Source organism: Aulonocara stuartgranti (genome assembly GCF_965226115.1).
Source record: "Aulonocara stuartgranti genome assembly, chromosome: 9".
Classification (NCBI taxonomy): Eukaryota; Metazoa; Chordata; class Actinopteri; order Cichliformes; family Cichlidae; genus Aulonocara; species Aulonocara stuartgranti.
This window is the reverse complement of record NC_138960.1, coordinates 25898765-25919988: the sequence shown is the minus strand read 5'-3', so window position 1 is coordinate 25919988 and position 21224 is coordinate 25898765. Positions and strand designations below refer to the sequence as shown.

The window sequence follows — 21224 nt, the reverse complement described above, 5'->3', positions numbered from 1 at the left end:
CTTAAGCTCAATTATATTAATTTTAAAAAATTGTAAAAAAAAATAATAATTTTGCCATATTTTATAATTAATGTAAAAATTAAAAATGACAAAAATGTTTGCAATTCTTTTTGGTGCATTTGTAGACATATTTATTTATTTATTTCATTTCATTTAAAAATATTAAAGTTTTTTATTGTTTATTTTGGATTTTGACAGTTTTGATCCTCCATACTTTATACCCGATATCCAGCTACACTTACAATAACTTTGTATATATGTGCATACACTCAGTTCTTTTGTCAAACTCCAGAAGTAATCACAAAGTTATTCACAATAATTCCTTGACCCTATATAAAAGTGAGTCATAGGCTCGAGGTAAACTCTAACAGTAAACGCTACAATATTCTCCTTGTGAATGAGAGTTTGCTACAGGACGAGTGGAGCTGTCTGTCTTTGTAACATTTACACTCTTCACTGTGCAGGACATGTCCTCCAAACACTGGCCCCAGAGTGACTGCCTCCTGCAGCCTTTATAACAAAGGATTATACAACAGTGAATATCAAACAGCAAGTGGAGGAGGGGTGTATTTCCCTGTGGAGGTCAAGGCCAAAGTTAGGATTTTATGTCCTCTGCAGAAGGTAATCTACAGCCCACCCTATAGAGATCCCACCACAAGGACAAGGCTGGGAGGCACCACTGAAAAAGAAAGACTACATGCAACTTCTGAGAGCTGCTTTGTAGTTGCTGGGGCAACTGGCACAATCCCTGGTCTTTTGGCAAAGCTTTCAGCAGGCCTCAATCACACTTCCTATTAGAAAGAAGGGAGGCCCAGTGTGTTCAAAGGAAAATGAACAGGAGCCTAAGCACTGAGTCGTACACCGAGGCATGTTTGGACTGAAATGAAATCATCATACAGTCACGGAGGGTTTGCTGGTTTTATCATTATCACAGTAACATATTACAGCATATTAAATAGACATAGACACACATTAACAAATCACAGGAAAAAAGTAAGGAACATAACAAAACCAACAGCAGAAATAACATTCAATAAAGGCAGCGTTATAGAAAAGGCTAAATTTAATAATCATGAAGCATCACTTCCTGCTTCACTGACTGCATCTAACTGCTACGTTGTTTGAGCTTTGATTGCAGCGACTAATGTTGTACAGTTTTCAGAATATAAGCCTGACTTTAGATTAGCTGAACTGGGCAGAAAAGAGCAACACCTTCAAACTTTCCAGCATGTTGCACTTGAGACAACACCCCCATCAGTGATGTCACGGCATGCTTTGCCCATCAGATAAAGTGGGTAACACACACACAAACACACACACACACATACACTACTGTGACATCACTAATCAGGGGGTTTACATTCAGCCTTCAACCTCCTGCTTGCATTTAGAAAATCCTGATAAAGCACAAGTACAAGCCCACATCAGGAAATTCAAAACTCATCTGCACATTTCAGAAGCTCCTCTACCCCCTCATCCTCCACCCCGAGTGCAACCTCACCAAAGTGATCTCAGCTCAGCCACCCAGGACAAAGAAAAGGGTTTCTTAGTCGCCCTCGAAAGCCCCATTGGTGGCTCCCTGGCATTCAATCTTTTTCCGGCACTTGGACAAGATCCTGTGGAGCAAGTTTGGAGATCTCTGTGCCTGGGGCTGAGAGGCCACGGGCTGAGGCAAAGGGATCTGGGAGCTCCGAACCAGGAAAGGGCCTTCACGCTCACCCTGGCCCTTCTCCAGCCCCACTCCTCCTCCACCTCCTCTGCTCCCCCTCTTGAATGCCTGCAGAATGTGTCCACTGGGGGACAAAGAGGAAATAACAAACACAAAGACCCTGTTTATTCCTTATGACCCAAATTCCACTGTGAGCAGACAAGATGTGAAGAGGCCTGTGGGTTTATGTACAGTATGTTTGTGTGTGTGTGTGTGTGTGTGTGTGTGTGTGTGTGTGTGAGAGAGAGAGAGAGAGAGAGAGATAAAAAAACAACAACTACAAAGTCTTTTCTTTCCCTCTTGCTCTTCTTTGGCCCTAATGAGATGCAGCACTGTGAGAAGGGGATTGACTAGCTTGTGTGCGTGTGTGTGCGTGTGTGTGCGTGTGTGTGCTTAGCAGGCTCAGTAATCAGTGTGCTTTGTCAACTAATGAGGGAAGAGAGGGGCCACCTGTTCAGGGGTGCTGGGCGGAGAGCAGTGGGGTGGGATTTGGAGATGGGGGATGTGGGGAACATCTGCCGAATGCTGGGTGTATGTGCATGATTGTGTGTCTGTGTGTGTGTGTGTGCGTGCATATACTTGATAAGAGGGAAGCATGAAATTATTGATGTGTGTGTTTACACCTACTTCCCATATCTGCCGCGTTCACTGTCACCGGGTGTAGTCCTCACAGATAAACTCCTCCGAAGGCCTTTGGGAGGCAGATTTGCCTGAGAGTGGAAACATGATGTTTTTAATTCCACCTTTTATTAATTATTTAATAGTAAATAGACAGTAATTATAAAATAGAGTTATTTAAAACACTTTTCTTCTTGTTGTTTTTGATTTTTTATTTTATTTGTGTTGTTCAAAAACATAGAAGTAATTTTTGATCATGTCTTTTTGTTATAGCAAATAACATAAATCAAACTGACATTATAAAAGTTTTGATAATACAGGAAATTTTTTTAACTTTTTTCAGAGAATGGTGAGAGAATAGTTTATAGTTATTAACTGTTAGTGAGGAGCATGTTATACTTCTTAACACCTGCTGTGTTTGTCAGTGTTTAATTGCTAAATTAGAGAAGGTAAAATTGTGAGAAATCTCTTTGCTTCTGGTCAATCACTGCACAATATGAGCTCGCACCAAAACCAGTGCAAATATTATGCATTTAAGTCTGAAATTTATGAATTACCCTTTATAAATATCCCTTATTAAATGTGCAACAATTCAAGACTGACTTAAGGAAACAGCTCTCATAGGCGTTTCTAAATTCTGTCATGACTGTAATATGTTTATGTAGGCACACATTTGGTTCTGGCTTATTTAAAACATACATGTGACAAGCAGAGCAGAGAGGATAATATAATCTGTCATCTGTAAGCTGCAGCAGCAACAGTTCTGTCCACTTTCTCTGCATTACTGAGCACATTCAAGAAGCCAACCAACCTGGCGCAGCTCCATCACGCATGAGGCGGGGAAATAACCTCGCTGCCCATTCTGCAACTGCCCAAACCACCTCCCTTCCTCGTGTTTGGACAGCACCAGGGTGACGTCACCTGGAGACAGCTCCAGCTCGTCAGGCCAGTGGGGCCTGTACCTGTGCACCACTACCATCTAATGGACAAAAGGAGAATTACAATAATTTTTAACTCTAATTTGAATATTCAATATTGCAAGATTAAAATTCAATGCTACATTTATGTTAGGGCAGAACTTGTTCATGATCAGCGTCCAGCTCCTTTTTTTTACAGCCCGCAGATCAGAGTCGGTGAATGGAAAGGATTACGTGTGAAGACTTGGATTAGTTGTTATTTAGTGTAATGGTAACTCTTAATCAGGATTTACCCTTCATTATGTTACACCTGAATATTATGTGAGAGAAAGTGGAAAACTAAATGCGTAGTTTTGCAGGAAACTGATTAAACTGATGCAATGTCACATTCATATCCATTAGTCTTTGACATATATAAGCATACATAAACCTGTGAATTGAGTTCTCATTTTCATATCAGTGCAGTTAAACATGCAGATTTCTGTTGATGAAAATTAAGAAAAAAGTGAACTTGCCTTTTCAGCTTCTGCTCTGTATCGATACCTCCCTGTTTATCATCGAGAGCAGAAATGAATCAGCAAAAAAGGGTTATTTTCAACATTTTTCATTAATATGCAAATGTCCATAAGAAGACCTTGACATTAATGCGCGCACATAAACATCTGTGCAGCTAAATCTTTATGTACACTGTCCAGAAGGAGGGAAAACAAGGCATTTATCGGTCAGCTGGCACTGGGCTTGCTCTTGCTAACCACATAAATAATGTCCTGCTAAGCCACACTTCCCTGCAGATATGATTCCACTCACCTTGTGGAGCAAGGACAGTGGTGAAAACCTCAAAGTGTTCATTGCTGTGCATGTAGATGCGCTGCATCTTGAAGATCGGACGCTCTCACACTGTCCGGGACTACTGAGCTCTCACTGCAATACCTTAAATAAATGCAGCTGACTAATCCACTGCAGCACAGACTGGAGCTGGACACACACACACAGAGACACACATACACGTGACCAGGGACGAGTAAAATCTTAGTTTATGTCAGAAAATGTATGATTGTTAGAATTTTCTTATCACCTGACGCCAATGCTTTTTATTTTGGAATAAGAGGCGGCATCTTTCTCATATGTCATGCTTGACCACTCCATCTTGCTGCCAATGTCTATTGTTCTTTGACCATCTGGCCACATGCAAAAGAAGTTTAGTGCTTGCTCAGATGTGAATGAGAATTCATAATTTCACCTCATCAGGAGTGCTTGATTGATTATTGGCTGTGCCCCACTTTCCTGTGGCCTGGGTGAGCAGGGACAAAGATGATAGGGCTGGGGACAGAGTGCCCGACCGCTCAACAGATGGTGATTGAAACCCCACCACCGCCTCCCCTCTCCAGCTCTGGTGCAAAGGCGCTTGGCTGCGAGCTTGCATTAGTGATAAAAAGGCATCCATCACTAAGATGAGAGATGACTCAGCTGGAGCTGGACAGAGCACCCCGCAGCCTTGGCGACAAAGTGAGGATACAGCACACGCAGAAGGATTTGACTTTTTGTTCTTCTAGACAATCCAAACAGAAATTACGCGCAGTCAATTTTCACAAATAATTACAATCAGTGTCAACAGGAAATAAGGTTGTCAGAGGATCATGGATTATCTAGGTGAACAGAGCAAGAGGTGCGTTTGTGTGCCGTCTGAAAGTGGAAACACCTCTAAATGCAGGAGGCTAATAAATCTCATTATCTGAGGCCTTAGCAGTCCAGGAAAATGTCTGACTAGACTGCAACCACTCTGGCTACAAGACCAATCTCTTTCAAAAGGGTGAAGACCGTGGAAATACACACCTCAATACCACCACAAAAGCAAGACATGCTCAACTGGATGAGAGAAAAATCCCACTCACAGTTTGCTTTGTGTTGTGTTTAAATGTACTTAAGTTGCAGATTCTGGCTTTGTGAGCTATTTGTTACACTATACACTGCTCCTAATTCAGAACGATGGCTCCAGTCTAGACATCAAGGCCAAACCGAAGCCCTTACATAACCAAAAAAAACACAGCTAAGCTGCTAAGAAATCCGATCTGATGCTTCTCGGAAGAAGAAAACTGATGAACACTGAACAGCTCAGAGTCTGTAAAGACAATCTGCGGCAGCTTAAAAAAATATATTCTGAGCATAAAAACCTCTCTGCTGTTACATGAATGATACATCTGATCTGATGCCGACATGCATTTACTGGCTGGAGCTTGTTGCTGCAGTTAACCAGCCTCATTTAATATGAATGGGAAGCTTTGAAGCTATTTCCCAAGACCATGTATATTAGTTAACAAGTATGTATAAAAAAACCTGTTTGAACGTTTCCATTAAATATCTCTGGGAGCACTGGGCCATTGTAGGCCACATTTTTAACTAGCAAGAATGTGTGGCACCAATTTTTCCCCCATATTCTTTCAGAAAATACACCTTATATTACTAAATACACACAAACAAATTATTAAATACACCATAAGAGGTATTGTTGCACATTACCAACCCTGGCTGAGTTTTTCTTAGCTACTGCATGGCTTTTTATGCAGTCTCATATTCTGACATGCATATATGTTCATATCCAGGAGCAGAAAATTCACCTATTAACTCCATTGGTTTTACAATAAATTGAAATAATGATGAACATGCATATTGTTGTACTACTTTGCTGCTGCGTTGGTGAAATGTTCCACAAACTAATTCTAATAAATCAGAATTAGTTTGTGGATAAGTGTATAAAAATATGCTGTAGATATAAACACTCTTGTAATACTTACACTACATGCGCAAAGCTGCAGCAGCTGCCAAGAAGCTCCCACCGTAGTTTTTCTGTGGATGTTAATGCCAGACGAAGGTTGGAGGTCTGCTGTTATTGAGTCAGCAGAGCACCTCAGCGACCTTAACTTCACACAGAGTTCCTGTGGTTCCTAAACACTTCTACTTTAAATGAACTCATTGCATTCCCACTACAGATCCACGGTTAAATTCAGGGAACGACCCACTCTTTCAAAAATGTTTGTAAAGACAGATGCCAGATGGACTTTTCTCCATACAGTCTAATTGGCTAATAAACAAAGCTAAGCAGCAGTGGGAACATATGGAAGCTTGTTTCTGCCAATGAAAAAACAGCTTTTTCTGTCATCCATATCTCAAAATTTAAAGTTAATAACTTCAAGTTTTTTTAAGTTACCAAGTTGATAACCTGAATTTTTGACTTATGGGTGGCACATTTTTGTTCTTCTTTCAACTGGAGCAAGAAGCTTCCAAAGGAACGAGTTGATGCAGAGAGCGAGCTAATTAGTTTGACATGATTAGCCACAATCACGTGAAAAGCTTCATTTGAATAACACTTTTTTAATCATTCAGCAGCAAACCTTTATGATTTATAGGAAATTATCTCTTGACCTCCTGGCTACAGATAAATGTGGGTCCCTGAGCCCAATTTAAAGAAATTTATTTTTTAAATATCAAATAGTGCTTATAATCCCAATTTGTTTTGCACAAACACTCTGGTTTTATCAGTACTATTAAAGTATTTCCCCAAAGTTACATAAACTACATTAAACTTCTGTTAAAACTATGTAAATCATATGAAAACGTAATGAAATTAAAAATTAGAAGTCAAATATTTTGAATGTATATATATATATTTTACAAAGTAATATGTAAAGGGTAACAAAAATAGCCTTAAAAACAACCTATTTTCAAATATGTCTCATTTATCAAGGATCTAAAACGCTTTACGATACTTAACGTAACCGTTTCAGACTTGAAGCATCAATTTACTCACACAGAACTAAAAAATCACTTCTGCAATAATTAAAGACAGAAAAACAAGTCACTCGTGTTCTACTCGCTGTAATATTAAAGTATATTTGTGAAATTCTTTCATGAATATTACACATACATCGAAAAGAATCATCATGGATGCTGCAGTCAAAATGTACAGTAAACATAGTTTACATAGATGGAGGGAGCATCCCACCCGTGGGCCACAGATAAACCACATGTTCTGTTCATATTGCATCATGAATGTCCAACACTTTCATGCCAAGGCAGGCACACACACAACCACACACAGGAAGACACAAGAGTCCTCAGCGCTTCCCAGGTTTGCCTCTTCTCTTCCCTCCTCCCCCTCCAGCTGCTTTTCCTTTCCCACCTTTTCCTCTGGCCTTTCCACCCATGCTGCCGCCTTTACGTCCCTTCTTCCCTGCTGCCTTCTTGTGTTTTGCAGCAGCCTCCTCTCTGTCCTCCTGCCTCATCTGTTTATTCACAGCTTTGGTGATGTCCAACTTGGGCTTCTTAGTGTCCATGACTTTCAGGAGCTCCAGCTGCTTCTGCTTTTCATTAGAAAAGTTGCCAATGAGGGGCTCGAATTTCCTCTTCTTGCCCTTCTTTGCTGGGTTCTCCTTGGGCAGGCGGTCCTGAAACCTCCCCAAGGATGCTGTGGAGGTTTTGGCCACACTCTCGGCTCTGGCCAGCTCGTCTTTGGACTGGCTGGCTTTGGGGGTCAGGGTTACAGCAGGGATCTTGACTTTCTGCGATCTGGCGATGTTTTTCAGCCTGTTGAGCTCGTTTTTGGCCACCCTCTCCTTCTTGGCTTTGACGCGTTTGGCGAACTGGTCCTCATTCGGGTCTGCGCTCTCGGGCACCTCGATCAGCCACTCTTTGGTGTCATCGCCGGCCCTCTTGTAGCCCCAGCGCCTCTTCCACTCCTTTGCGGTTTCATCCCACACCAGGTTGGTCTTCTTCTTCTTCTTTATGCCTTTCAGCTTGGCGAACTGCTCCCATTTTGTTGGAGGTCTGGGTTTCGGTGGTAGCTTCTCTCTGGGAAGCCGGGTCGTCGGCTCCGGCAGTTTGGCCACTATCGCCTCCTCGACCCTCTCCGTGGGCTGTTTCCATATTTCGTTGACGAGAAGCTGCGTGTTGTCGCGAGCGAGAGCGCGCAGAAAGTCCTCTCTGCTCTTCTCCCGGAGGTCGCGAGGCTCGATGCGGTTTTTGTCACACGCCAGCAGGTTCCCGATGTCAAACTCCAGGTCCAGCTCTTTCTGGACTGATATGCTTTTCAGCGTTTCCGCCTCTTGCGCCTCAGCTTTAGCCAACAACTCCTCTACACTGCACGCTGCCATCTTGCTCAGTGCTGAAAACCCCACGTGTGAGGCAGGAAAAACACACGGGTCAGTGAAAAGAGCTTCCGGGTCAAAGTCGGCGAGCTGCAGTTTGACACGTGACCACAGGAGTGCGCTGTCGTTTCATTTCTTTGCGTAACAGCGACGCACAGATACAACAGATAGACGGTATCTGAAAGTCATGTCCTCAAGACACATGAAGAAAAATCCACAAAGACCTGATACTGGACCCGAGAGATGGATCTGGCCCGTCAGGTGATCCATTTAGTGTTCACTGAAGCCTCACCAGAAATGGTCTCAGTGGAAGGGTGGCTGTCAAGAAGCTGTTCTTAAGGAAGGGAAGCAGGGAGAAAAGGCTGAAGCATGCCAAATTACACAAGAACTGGACTGAAAATCAGTGGCAGCAGATCTGATGGAGTGATGAATTCAAATATGACATTTTTGGTTCAGATTCTCATCAATATGCAGGAAGGTCGTCAGGAGAGAGGCACGGCAGTGAGTGTCTACAGTTATTTGTAAAACACAGTGGAGGCTCTGTCATGGTTTGGAGCTGCATTTCATCCAGGGGTGTTGGAGATCTTGTCAAAAGTGATGAATTGTGACCTCAGTGGCATCAGATACAGGTCCACCACCAATAAATGGATTGAAAATGGAGTACAAACTCAATCTTTGCTCATGCTGTAAATACATGTATTTATATATATTTGCACATGCTTCAGTAAATCACTCTGCCAATTCCCTTTTTTTTTCAAGCAAAATATAAAGAAATGAGAAGTGGCACATGGACTTTTTCTCATCACTCTATACAAAAAATGATCCACATGTAAAAACGATCTGTCTTTAACAATAAAAACATTTCCAAAATGAAAAGGTCTAAAGGTGTTTTTAAAATTGGCATGTGCGTGTGAAATAACGAAACAAACAAAACAAAAATAAACAAAACAAAAAACCCATCTGAGGTTCTATAATGTTCTTGTTTTAGATAAAAAAATACATTTATTTTCTATAGAAATTACATTGAATTGACAAGAAATGGTGTAAATGAAAATTAATGGAGTCATTCATAGTAAATCATTCATGATTTTAATGGATTATCTATACAGAGGCACAAAAGTGTCTATTATTAGCAGTCATTCCTGTGTTTCAGTTAAACACTGTGTTACCCAATGAAAATTTATTGGGGGCTAATTTATGTTAGCATACTTGAAAATGTTCCTGCTGTTTTTGAGCAGGAACATTTGTTAAATCACATGTGTGGAGGGTTGGAGGGGGTCTAACCTTAGAAAAAAAAAGAAGTGGGAGACCCTGGTGTCTCAGCTAAGCAGCAGAACATCAGATTACATCAGAACCTTGACTCTGAGTCACCTTGCAGCTCCAACTCCACCAGGTTTCTCCAGGTTTCTATATTGTGTTTTCTGTGTATCTCATGTGCTTATGTTTTGCTGTCCCAAGTTTAGCTTTTTGTTAGTTTTTTCAGTTCCCCTTTACTAGTTGTTTTGTAGTATTTTCATGCAGCCAAGAATAAAGGCTATCTATTAAACTCTCGCCTATCTCGCTGTTTGTCTGCCTTGGGTCCACTCTCTCTTCTCCACACGATCTGCCCTTGCAAAAAATCTGACCACACTATGGACCCAGCAGACATGGACCTGTATGAGCGCCACCAACCGCTCAACCGCCTGTGGCTGCCACATCAGGCCACCAACCGCACAACCGCCTGCGACTGCCACGCCACTAACCAACTGCTCAACTGCCTGCGGCCGCAAAGCCAAATACTCAACTGCCTTCAGCTGGCACACTGTGCCACGCCTCCAACCGCTCAACCGCCTGCGACTGCCACGCCACTAACCAACCACTCAACCACCTGAGGCTGCCACGCCATGCCTCCAACCGCTTAACTGCCTGCAACTGCCACGCCACTAACCAACTGCTCAACTGCCTGCGGCCGCAAAGCCAACTACTCAACTGCCTTCAGCTGGCACACTGTGCCACGCCTCCAACCGCTCAACCGCCTGCGACTGCCACGCCACTAACCAATTGCTCAACCGCCTGCGACTGCCACGCCACTAACCAATTGCTCAACCGCTTGCGACTGCCACGCCACTAACCAACCGCTCAACCACCTGAGGCTGCCACGCCACGCCTCCAACCGCTTAACTGCCTGCAACTGCCACGCCACTAACCAACTGCTCAACTGCCTGCGGCCGCAAAGCCAACTACTCAACTGCCTTCAGCTGGCACACTGTGCCACGCCTCCAACCGCTCAACCGCCTGCGACTGCCACGCCACTAACCAATTGCTCAACCGCCTGCGACTGCCACGCCACTAACCAACCGCTCAACTGCCTGCGGCCGCAAAGCCAACTACTCAACTGCCTTCAGCTGGCACACTGTGCCACGCCTCCAACCGCTCAACCGCCTGCGACTGCCACGCCACTAACCAACCGCTCAACCACCTGAGGCTGCCACGCCTCCAACCGCTTAACTGCCTGCAACTGCCATGCCACTAACCAACCGCTCAACCGCCTGCGGCTGCCACGAAGCCAACTACTCAACTGCCTTCAGCTGGCACACTGTGCCACACCGCCAACCGCTCAACCGCCTGCGACTGCCACACCACTAACCAACCGCTCAACCGCCTGCGGCCGCGAAGCCAACTACTCAACTGCCTTCAGCTGGCACACTGTGCCACGCCTCCAACCGCTCAACCGCCTCTGACTGCCATGCCACTAACCAACCACTCAATCACCTGCAGCTGCCGTGAAACCAACCACTCAACTGCCAGCAGCTGGCATGCTATGCCACACCGCCAACCGCTTGCGGCTGCCATGCAATACCGACCATTCCTCAATTGCCTTGCAGCTGCCGCGCCACACCATTTCCGCCAACCACTCAACCGCCAGTGCCGCTTTGCTTCCTCTTTGTCTTATGTGTCAGATTAGGTTCAGCTGTGTCTACCTTGTGTCATAATCTCCCTTCTGTATTCCTTCGTTACCCTCTGTCTTTATTGTGGGCATTTTCCTTTGTTCCTTGTTGGATTATCTGCTCATCATCCACTGCTTCACTTCACTTCTCATGTTTCCAAGTCCCGGGGTTTCTCCAGGTTTCTATATTGTGTTTTCTGTGTATCTCATGTGCTTATGTGTTGCTGGCCCCAGTTTGAGGAAAACTAACAAAAAGTTTTCTATTCTGAAAACTTTTTGTTAGTTTTCCTCAGTTCCCCTTTACTAGTTGTTTTCTAGTATTGTAAATGGAAAATATTAAAAATTTAAAAAATACAGACTTTGGATGGAGGAAAATTTAACAGTGCTAACACAAATGGAAAAGTTGTTATTTTTCCTCAAGCTCAATAAGTCTTTTAACATCAGGGAACACAATATGGCTGAGGAACACTTGAGTGATGGCTGCTGAAAATGGATTCTTGATGAAAAATCAATAAGGATGAATAATTCAATGAATCATTAATAGTCACTTGCATAATTTATGATCAATTTATTGTTATTTTAAATAAATGCAAATGTGTTGTTTGTTCGGAAACACAGATCTGTGTACGTAGTGCCAAACCTTTGAAGGTAACATACTTACAAAACAAGCTAAAATAAAATAGAAATACATGAGAAAAATTTAAAATTTAAGCATTTGTCAATTTGGTTAAATTGATCAACACAACATGCATGATGCACCGCTGATCTCAAAATTATATCAAAGTCGTATCTTCCACTCCCACTTATCCGAGTCTGGATCAGGGTTGTGGAGAAGCAGAGAAGACCTCCCTCTCCTCAACCACCTCCTTCTAGTTCATTCAGGGGGACACCAAGCCACCCGAGAGATGCAATCAAGTTTTCCTCCCAATAGGACATCTCCAAAACGCCTCACCCAAGAGGTGTCCAGGAGACATCCCAGTCCAAAACAACTCAGCTCTCCTTTGGATGCGAAGGATTAATGGCTGTTTCTGCTGAATCACTGAGCTCTGCATCCCATCTTTAGGGGAGAGTCCAGCCACCCTCTGAAGGAAGCTTTTTTCTGCTGATTGTGTCTGCAGTCTCCTTCTGTCAGTCAGTATCAAAAGCTTGTGGGCATAAGTGAGGGTATGAATATAGATCAACCACTAAACTGACAGTTTCACTTTCATCTTCACCAGTTCAGCATCGCTGCAGATCTCCCCTCACTCATGATGCTAAACTGCTCCACTTGTTCCTTACCCAGAGTGGGTACTCCACTCTTTTTCCACCCTCAGACTTGGAGGTACTAATTTTCATCCCAACAGCTTCACACTTGGCTGCAAACCACCCCAGTATGAGCTGGATGTCATGGCTCAATCAATCCAGCTGAAGCACATCAGAGACAAAAAGCAAAGGCGAGATCCTGAGAACCACAATACAGAATGAAACCATGTTGCCCACAGGTGGCATTTGATTTTAGCACCTGCATCTGATCTTTAATCTCCATTAACCCTTCATAGACTATGTCTGTGTAGAAACCTCCTGGATGAGAGGTGAAACATCTTCACCTTAACCTTAAGAAGTCCAGGCACTGTATTTCCAAGCTCCTTAAATTGAAAACACAACTTCTCAATAAACTCTATTACCATAAAATCAGGAATAAGATAAAAAAGGAAAAACAAAACAAACGAAAAAAGAATAACTGATAAATAAACAGTTTTCCTGGTCTACAATTAGAGGTTATGTACTCATTAGAACCCCCTCCTCTATAGCCACCTGAAACTTTTTCAAATGTTTCACTCACTAATTTAAACGGCTTTGCCTCACATCACCTCAGGGACAAATTAAAATAATAATTTTCTGTTGACCTAACCAAACACGCCATAATAGGATATATTTTAATTCCAAGAGCAGTAATTCACCAGTATCAGCTAAAATCTCATAAACCTGCTTGTTGGGCGACTTCTTTCATCTTGACAGTGTCAGAGTTAATCATGTGCAAATATCTGCTGTTTACAAAGTGATGCACCTTCATTACAGATGCTGAAACAATAAAAACTAAATTGAAACAAACAAACCCAGTCCAGACGCTAATTGAAACTAAACTGAGCTGAAAAACCAAATTAATTAAAAACAAATTAAATTATTAACAAACCCAAATAACTCTGACACAGTCAAACTTTCACTGTTTTAGCAAAACACCTCCTCAGTATGAGACTCAGCTCATACATCGCTCTACACTCTCAAACTAACACAACTTCATAAGAAGTCCTAAGATTAGGTAAATACACCCAGGATGAACCGCAGCACATGATGTATTAAACAGTGTCATTATTTATTTAAGTAAAAATGAAGAAGCAGCGTGTGAAAAACGAAGCACACTCGATGATTCAGTAGCTTGTAGAAGCATATTTAGCAGCAATAACTTGAAGTAATGCTTTTCTACATGACTTTATCAGTCTCACAAGTTGTTCTGGGGAAATATTGTCCCACTTTTCTTTAAAGTGTTGCTTCAGTTCATTGTGGGTTACGAGTGTTTGTTTGTGCACAGCTCTCTTAAGTCTTCCCACAGTATTTTAATCAGGTTGAGGTCTGGACTTTGACTGGGCCATTGCAACACATTGATTCTTTCCTTTTCAGCCACTCTGCTGTAGATTCGCAGGTTTGCTGTTGGACATATGGATCACATTTGAATATTTAGGTATAAAGAGGAGTTCATGGTTGGCTCATCGACTCCGTGGTGTCTGGATCCTATGGCTGCAAAACAAGCGCAAATCATTGCCACTACACCGCCGTGCTCAACAGTCCATATGAAATGTTTTAGCTGATATGCTGTGTTTGTTTTTTGTTCCCATCTGTCCAAAAGACATTGTATCAGAGGTCTTGTGGTTTGTTCAGATGCAACTTTGCAAACCTCAGTTGCGCTGCCGTGTTGTATTTAGAGAAAAGAGGCTTTCAGCTGCCAAACCTTGCAAACAAGCCATACTTGTTCAGTTTTTTTCTGACTGCACTGTCATGAACTTTAACCTTTTACATGCTTAGTGGACCCTGTAGAGTCAGAGTTTAGCGCTGGGCTTGTTTGCAGTTTCACTGAGCACTGCAGCTTTTCTTTCTTTGGCCGTCATCATCCAGAAGAGTTTAATCAGTTCTCATATAATTGCAGGTCTTTCACGTTTTTGAAGGCAGCTTTGCTCATTGAGCACATTTAATACATGGAAAATACAAAGGTAAAGGTATGAAAGCGCATACGTTGCACCAGTATAATGAACAAGCATACATGCACGCATACACACATGTATGCCCACAAGATGAGATTCAAGGACTCATGTATTCTTTGTCTATGTTTGACTCCAAACATGAAATTAAAAGCTCATTTCAGACCTTGACACACCAGTAATAATATCGTTCAATCAACGCTCCACAGCAGTCTGAGTTGCTGTTTGAAGGTCATAACCTAAGTTAGAATCAGAATACAATGATATATAAATTGATTCGTGCTCCTTTTAAATCGCTAAACCTTAAAAAAATGTAAAAATCCAAGCAGTACAGAAGGTGCGCGTGTTTTCTCTTTCTTTAATTACTTTAAGCAGTTCTTCCAGAACATAAAAATGGAAATAATTTGAGGGGAATCCTGTATAATGAACTAGGCAAGTGACAAAAACATCAGGTGTGGGAACACCTCAAGATCCGTGATAAAACTAAAAAATGGAGAGTTGTGTATGCATATTGCATACTTCTCTTTGACTTCTCTTTGCTGGGTGTCATTTTAAAGTTGTGCGCCTGTAATAAACTTTATAATAGGATTACTATAAGTGTTATCGTGAGAGATTAAAATCCTGAATTATTAATATCCCATCCCTTCTCTCCAGTCTGTTCTGAATGGGTCTCTCCCACAGACCCAGGACGATAATGACTCTATTTTTGTCTTTGTCTCATGTAATTTGGAGGAGGGAGGGTGGGGCTCTCTGTTACAATTGACTGGCTGCTGGTCGCTCAAAGACGATGGTGTTATTATTTTGGGCTCCAGTAATTACATTCATCTCCACACTTGCCATGTGAATGCTAACACTCTGACAGGCACAGAGATAAGGTCACAAGCGATGCTGTGTTTGTTAGATGTGAGGAGGAAATGCGCAATTAGTGGCCCAAAGTCCCTGTCGTGATTTAGAGAAGGCTATAAGGTCCTGTGTGACGTGGATATATATCATCTAAAATTACCCAATTTAAGCACAGTCCACCCGTTGGCTGGCTGGCCTCCTGTGCTCGTTTCCTTTCTTGCTGACTTTTGATCCAGGGTGAATTCAGGCAAGTAGGATTACTTTTCCATGGTGTTTCTTTTCTGAGAGGATACACAGTCACAGGCAGGATAAAGTCCTCTATGAGCTGTGGAGCAAAGACATTCCCACTTTCAGCGCTGCCATCTCCCCAGATTTTAAATGGGCTTATAGGATAAGATTTAAAAAGAGTTCTCTCCATAAAACATTACTGCTTTCATGTGAAAAAACCCTTTAAGGTTTAGATTTCTTTATTTTTATTTGTTACTTTCAGTCTAATCCCCTTTTTTCTTTCAATGCGTCTGGGAAAGAGAGGCATTTGGGACTTGCAGGGGACATTTGATGTTCTGCAACCGAGTGAGTCTCATCTGAGTTTGTATTCCAGTTAATGCAAACTGTAAAATAATAGGAAAAAAGACCAAATGAGGAAGTTATTTTTTAATTTTATGACTTCTTAGTCGATGTTTATTTATGGTCCTGATTTTTTGCGTAGTGATTCAGAAACTAATCACTGTAATATACAGATATTATAATAATATACAGAGTGAAACACTGAAGGATATTCTGCGGCTTTGTTATGTTTGAGATAAATCTCACCGCAGAGGTCTGTTCCCACTTGTCTCCTTGGAGAGGGGAGTTGCTACAAATCAATACCCAGTTGCTCTGAGTGATCACCTTTATCTTATGACGTAGAGTCAATGCCAAGATGCAGTTAGGCTGTTCTGGCAGCAGCTGGTGGGCAAGAACACTTTAATTTGTTACCTGTCTGTATTTTAGTTTTAACTGAAAGGAGCTTGTGAAGATTATGAAGGCTACCCCGATGTACTCTTTCAACTTTCTGATCACTTTCTTTAGCATGAACGTCCCTTCATTTTATCCATTCACTTTTTTATCTTATTAGTCTCTATTGAGTGTAAATTGTATGATATTTTGCTCAGAAAGAGCCCATTTAGCACTGTTTTCCTGCAGAAAAGAGGTGTAGTGTATCTGTGGGCACCTTCTGTGTGTAAAAGTTAAATAAATCAAATCAAATTCATATATTTTTCCTGAATTCTATATTGAATGATCTGTTAGTGCATGGCCTCATCTGTCCTGTGTAAGTTGTGTAAAACACTAACGCAACAGATGAGATGACGATGCTCTTTGTATTAAAAATCCAAAGTAAAGTAGAAAGAGAACACCTGAAGTAATAATCACGAGCACAAAAATCTACTAATAATAACAACCTAATTATAATAATAGTTCTTTACTGTAAAATACATCCGGACATGTAATAAACAAAGACCTTGATCACCTTTGCACATTTGTGTTTTTTTATGAATGAGCACGGCTTATGAATGGTTCACTAAGCAGGAACAAACTGCCTGACAGGATCAGTGCCTTGCATTATTTAAAGAGCTTTATAATTTAGCATTACAATATCGCATTCACTGAATTTATTTAAAGGGTTTTTTTCCCCTTTTTTCTAAAAAACATTGTATATGTTCCAGCAACAACGCCGGTTATTTAAAGATCTGCATGCCTCACTTTTTAAGGCATCCTTAAATACTTACTGACTGGTAAACGCTATGATCCATGAGTCACAGGGGAAAAGAAAGGACACCCATTCATGCAAAAATGGGCCTGAGGCTTTAAACTCCTTCTAAAAGTTGACCAGTTAGCATCAGAGAGGTGCGAGCGCTGCGGGCCCAGATACAGAGGAGAAAAATAGTCTCATCAGCATCGTCCCAGCGTAAATCAGACATGATTAGCTGCTGACAGTTTGCTTGTGTATTTATAGTCCTTGCGTTATTACGTAAAATTCTTTGACCTACTTAGCTGGAGGACAGAGGAGGTATTTCGTTAATAGATTTAGTCAGGATTGAGAGGAATGTCGGTTATTTTTAAAGAAAAACATGATTGTAAAATGTGTTTTACAGGGCGAAGTCTGCTTTTTCTACAGGAAACAAAAGTGACTGAGCACGCAAATGAGAAATTTTCAGATTCAACATGTGTCAAAGAGGCCAATGGGAGACTTAAAATATTCCTCAAAGACCTAGCAAACATTTGATTTTATCACCGAGGCCAAAAGAAATACCATCATATGACAGGATTTTTCTGACAAGAATCAATAATTGCCGCCCTTGGGTGCTCATGTCAGACAAAAAATTCAAATGACCTAGCTGCTAAGCTCACACACTATTGTGCGCTTCCTGTTTCATGAGCGTTCCCTTTGCTAACAGAGTTGAGCTGGCTGACAGCCGAGGTCAGAGCTTTTATTGATCTGCTGTAGTCGAGACAGAGACATCATTTGGCATTGAGTAACGCCTCACAGCTACCTGCTGCTCCCAAACTACCGCCTGCACCGCATGGCATCTCACACTCTGAGAAGTCAGAGGATAGACTGCAAAATCTGGGTGAAAGGTGGCAAGTAGTGGCAAGTATTACCCAGCTCTCTGGAGCCAAGACACATCAGGTGTCTCGTTTGCAGGTGAGCAGGAAACAAAGCCACAGGCTCCCGGAAGTGCGCCCCCTGTTTGTCCAATTGACTCGAGTGAGACAGTTCACCCCAAAACCTGGCCTGCTTCCTAGACCCAGCATGGTGTGGAAACCGAGTCCTTGAGATATCATTCGAGCCACATTAATTCTGTGTGTGTGTGTTTATGTGAGAGGGGTTATGATGATGCAAGCGAGTGCATTACGCATGTGTTTGTGTGTGTGTGCTGTAGAGGCTTCATGCTGGATGCTGGAAGCCGACAGAGCCGGGTAGTGCCTGGTGTTATGGAAGCTTGCAGAGGTCATCCCTCAGTTTTGTATTCAGCAGCACTGCGGGGGTCTTATCACAGTGACATCATTGGTTATACCTTGCACACTGTTTAGCCAGTTCCCTCAAAACCTCTCCTACTTAAGCTACAGCCAGTAATCGTTCTTGTGTCGTTTCCATCAATCATTTAAAGTGAACAAAGAGTATCGTTTAGCAGGTAACTACATCTATCCAGACCAATGAAAGGCCTTTTTATTTTTAGCTCAGGACATTGCAGCAGTACTCACTTCATTACCTGCTGCCTAAATTAGCATAGATAGTAGCTGTTGTGACCATCGTGAAGCCCCAACGTAAAGCTGATCATCGCCGTTTTGTTATTTTGACACTGGATCTGATGAGGGATGGACAGATCTAAAACAAACTGAGTGCAGTGCATCCTCATCGCGAGTTACATGACTTGCAACTGACTAGTTGTTAACTAGTAATTGAGCCCATAAGGAAAGTGTTTACCTACATTATACAGGAAAAGAGGCGACAACAGTCTTTCCATAGACTTCAGTACGACCACAAGTCTTTGTGGAACCGCAGGAGTTGAAAGTTTACGTTATTCACACGTTTGCTTTAGCCTGGACCGGGAATCTGCAGTGCCGTGACAAGTATTTGTCCTCTTTCTTATTTCAGATCATCAAACGAATTTTAGACAAAAATAACCTAAGATACCCCCACATCAAAAATCATGAATTAACTGATTAACCACATTTTTTGGAAAGCTAAGTTTAGCTTCACTGTCCACACCCAGGCAACACATCATGACATAATTTAAATAAACACAGTCACTATCAATCTGGAAAGGGTTAAAGCCATTTGTTACCCTTTAAGACTCTGGTGAACCTTGGAATAGCAGTGACCCTTCCCAGGATTGGCCAGCCTACCAAAATTACTCCAAGAGTGCATCAACAACTCATCCAGAAGGTCACAAAAGAAACCAGAACAACATCTAAAGAACTGCAGGGAAAATAACTTTTTGGAAGGTTTGAGTCCTGTTACGTCTGCATAAAACAAAACAGGATTTCATAAAAACATCATAGCAACAGTCAAAATGTGGTAGTGGTAATGTGATGGTCTGTGTCATGACTGATCCATGAATTCTGCTCTCAACCAGAAAATCCTAAAGGAGAACATCCAGCCATCAGTTCATGCCCCCAAGCTCAAGCACATTTAGGTTATTCAGCAGGACTGCGATAAAAAACACACACGAGCAAGTCCATCTCTGAATGGCTAAAAAACACCAAACTAAAGCAAACAAACAAATAAAAAGTCAAAAAGATGATTTTGGTCTGCCCTAATCAAACTGAGATGCTTTGGCACAACCTTAAACAGAATGTTCATGCTTGAAAACTCTTCAATGTGGCTGAATTTTTTAAAAATTCTACAAAGAAGAGTGGACAAATTTACAAATGTTAAATTATATTTGATGATCTGCAATATTTAAGTGTGACAAAATGCAAAATTGCAAAACTATGAAATTAGGAAGGGAAAGCCTTTGTTTCCAACTTTTCTTTTATTATGTTAATGTATCGTAGCCCTGACTAAGCCCTATCTGCACTGTTTTGACAGCTAATCTTTGCCTTTATGACAGCTGTGCAGGAGGGGTAGAATCACTTTATAGCTGACCTGTTTAAACCCTACAACGGATTGAATGTTGCATCATTACAGACATGGCCACTGTATCTGACAGGTGAGTACCAACACAGGCAGCTATATCTAATTTGTATTACTGCTTGACTGTGTTTGTGATGCCGGTGTGATGTTAATACTCTTATATGACATATTTCCAACAGCTTGTCTTGTATTTTATTTCTACGTCCTTTAACTTGAATTATCAAGAAGGCCTATCGATGTCGTTGGTTGCAGGCTTATGAAAGTAGCATGCTTTATACGTATGCTTTTTACCTTCAGATGATAACTCACCTAAATATAATCTCGCTTCAGAAAAATTAGATTTGAATAGTAAAAATTGAGGCAACAAGAGTTCATTAAATAATAGGTGACGTGACAGTGGCTTTATAGTGTAGTTAGACACAGACATGATATCCATCTGTAGCCAGGACAGATTCACAAGGCACAGTCTAGCCTAGTCCATAACCTCTCCCTCTACACAGATGACCTTTATTAAATGCATTTCCAACTGTCTGCTTTCTCTCACTCTAATATCGTCTAGCCTGAATTCAAAAGGTAAAAGGTTACGAACCAAATAGGGAAAAAAGAAATGTATCTTGAAATTGTTTAAATAACAATAATAACAGTAATAATAAAAATAATATTTTTACATCTGAGAGGATTTGTCAAACTGGGTTCAAACCGAAATATTGTCTACATAAAGCTCATTGCGCCTTTTAATTTACTCCAGTTTGCATAGCCTAACCGGAAGAGGACGGAAAGATATTACAAAGTATAAGAAATAGCTCGAATCACAGTTATCAGTAAAATTTTTAGTGTTTGGCTCAAATGAAGATCCAGTTCGCACCTCAAACAGCACACAGTTTCCCCTGTCCTGTTTAGTCCCCACTGTGCGGTCAGCGGCTCAACAGTACTCAATTCTTTACACAAGGATTTGCTTTCCTTTGTTTTTCATTCACTTCAGCCACTCATAATTAGCTGAAATGTCATTCCACTTCTTTAAAATCAGGCAGTCTGCAAAAGCAGTTCCTCAGTTTCCAACAGCAAACTCCTAAATTCTGAAATCGAAAGATGCCTTAGCTTTGATTAAAAGCACATCAATAACTTGCATAATTGACTCTCTAAATCATGCAGCACTGTATCCCTTAGAGGCTCCTGGGAGATGCCATGTCAAATCATCTCTGACGTGACATACCCTG

General features: G+C 41.7%; 2 protein-coding genes across 2 annotated transcripts; both read right to left on the bottom strand.

Moving 5' to 3' along the window:
* Window positions 1-213: 213 nt before the first annotated feature.
* On the bottom strand, window positions 214-4218 carry LOC309714759 (uncharacterized protein). Its single transcript, XM_082547448.1, has 5 exons — window positions 4051-4218; window positions 3759-3790; window positions 3138-3305; window positions 2336-2418; window positions 214-1793 (listed from the first exon to the last, which is right to left on the bottom strand). The coding sequence occupies exons 1-5, from the start codon at window positions 4115-4117 to the stop codon at window positions 1547-1549; spliced, it is 597 nt and encodes a 198-aa protein (XP_082403574.1). The 5' UTR covers window positions 4118-4218; the 3' UTR covers window positions 214-1546.
* Window positions 4219-7105: 2887 nt separating this feature from the next.
* On the bottom strand, window positions 7106-8447 carry rrs1 (ribosome biogenesis regulator 1 homolog). Its single transcript, XM_082545520.1, has one exon. It carries the CDS (start codon window positions 8388-8390, stop codon window positions 7356-7358), a length of 1035 nt encoding a protein of 344 aa, XP_082401646.1. The 5' UTR covers window positions 8391-8447; the 3' UTR covers window positions 7106-7355.
* Between the last annotated feature and the right edge of the window lie 12777 nt (window positions 8448-21224).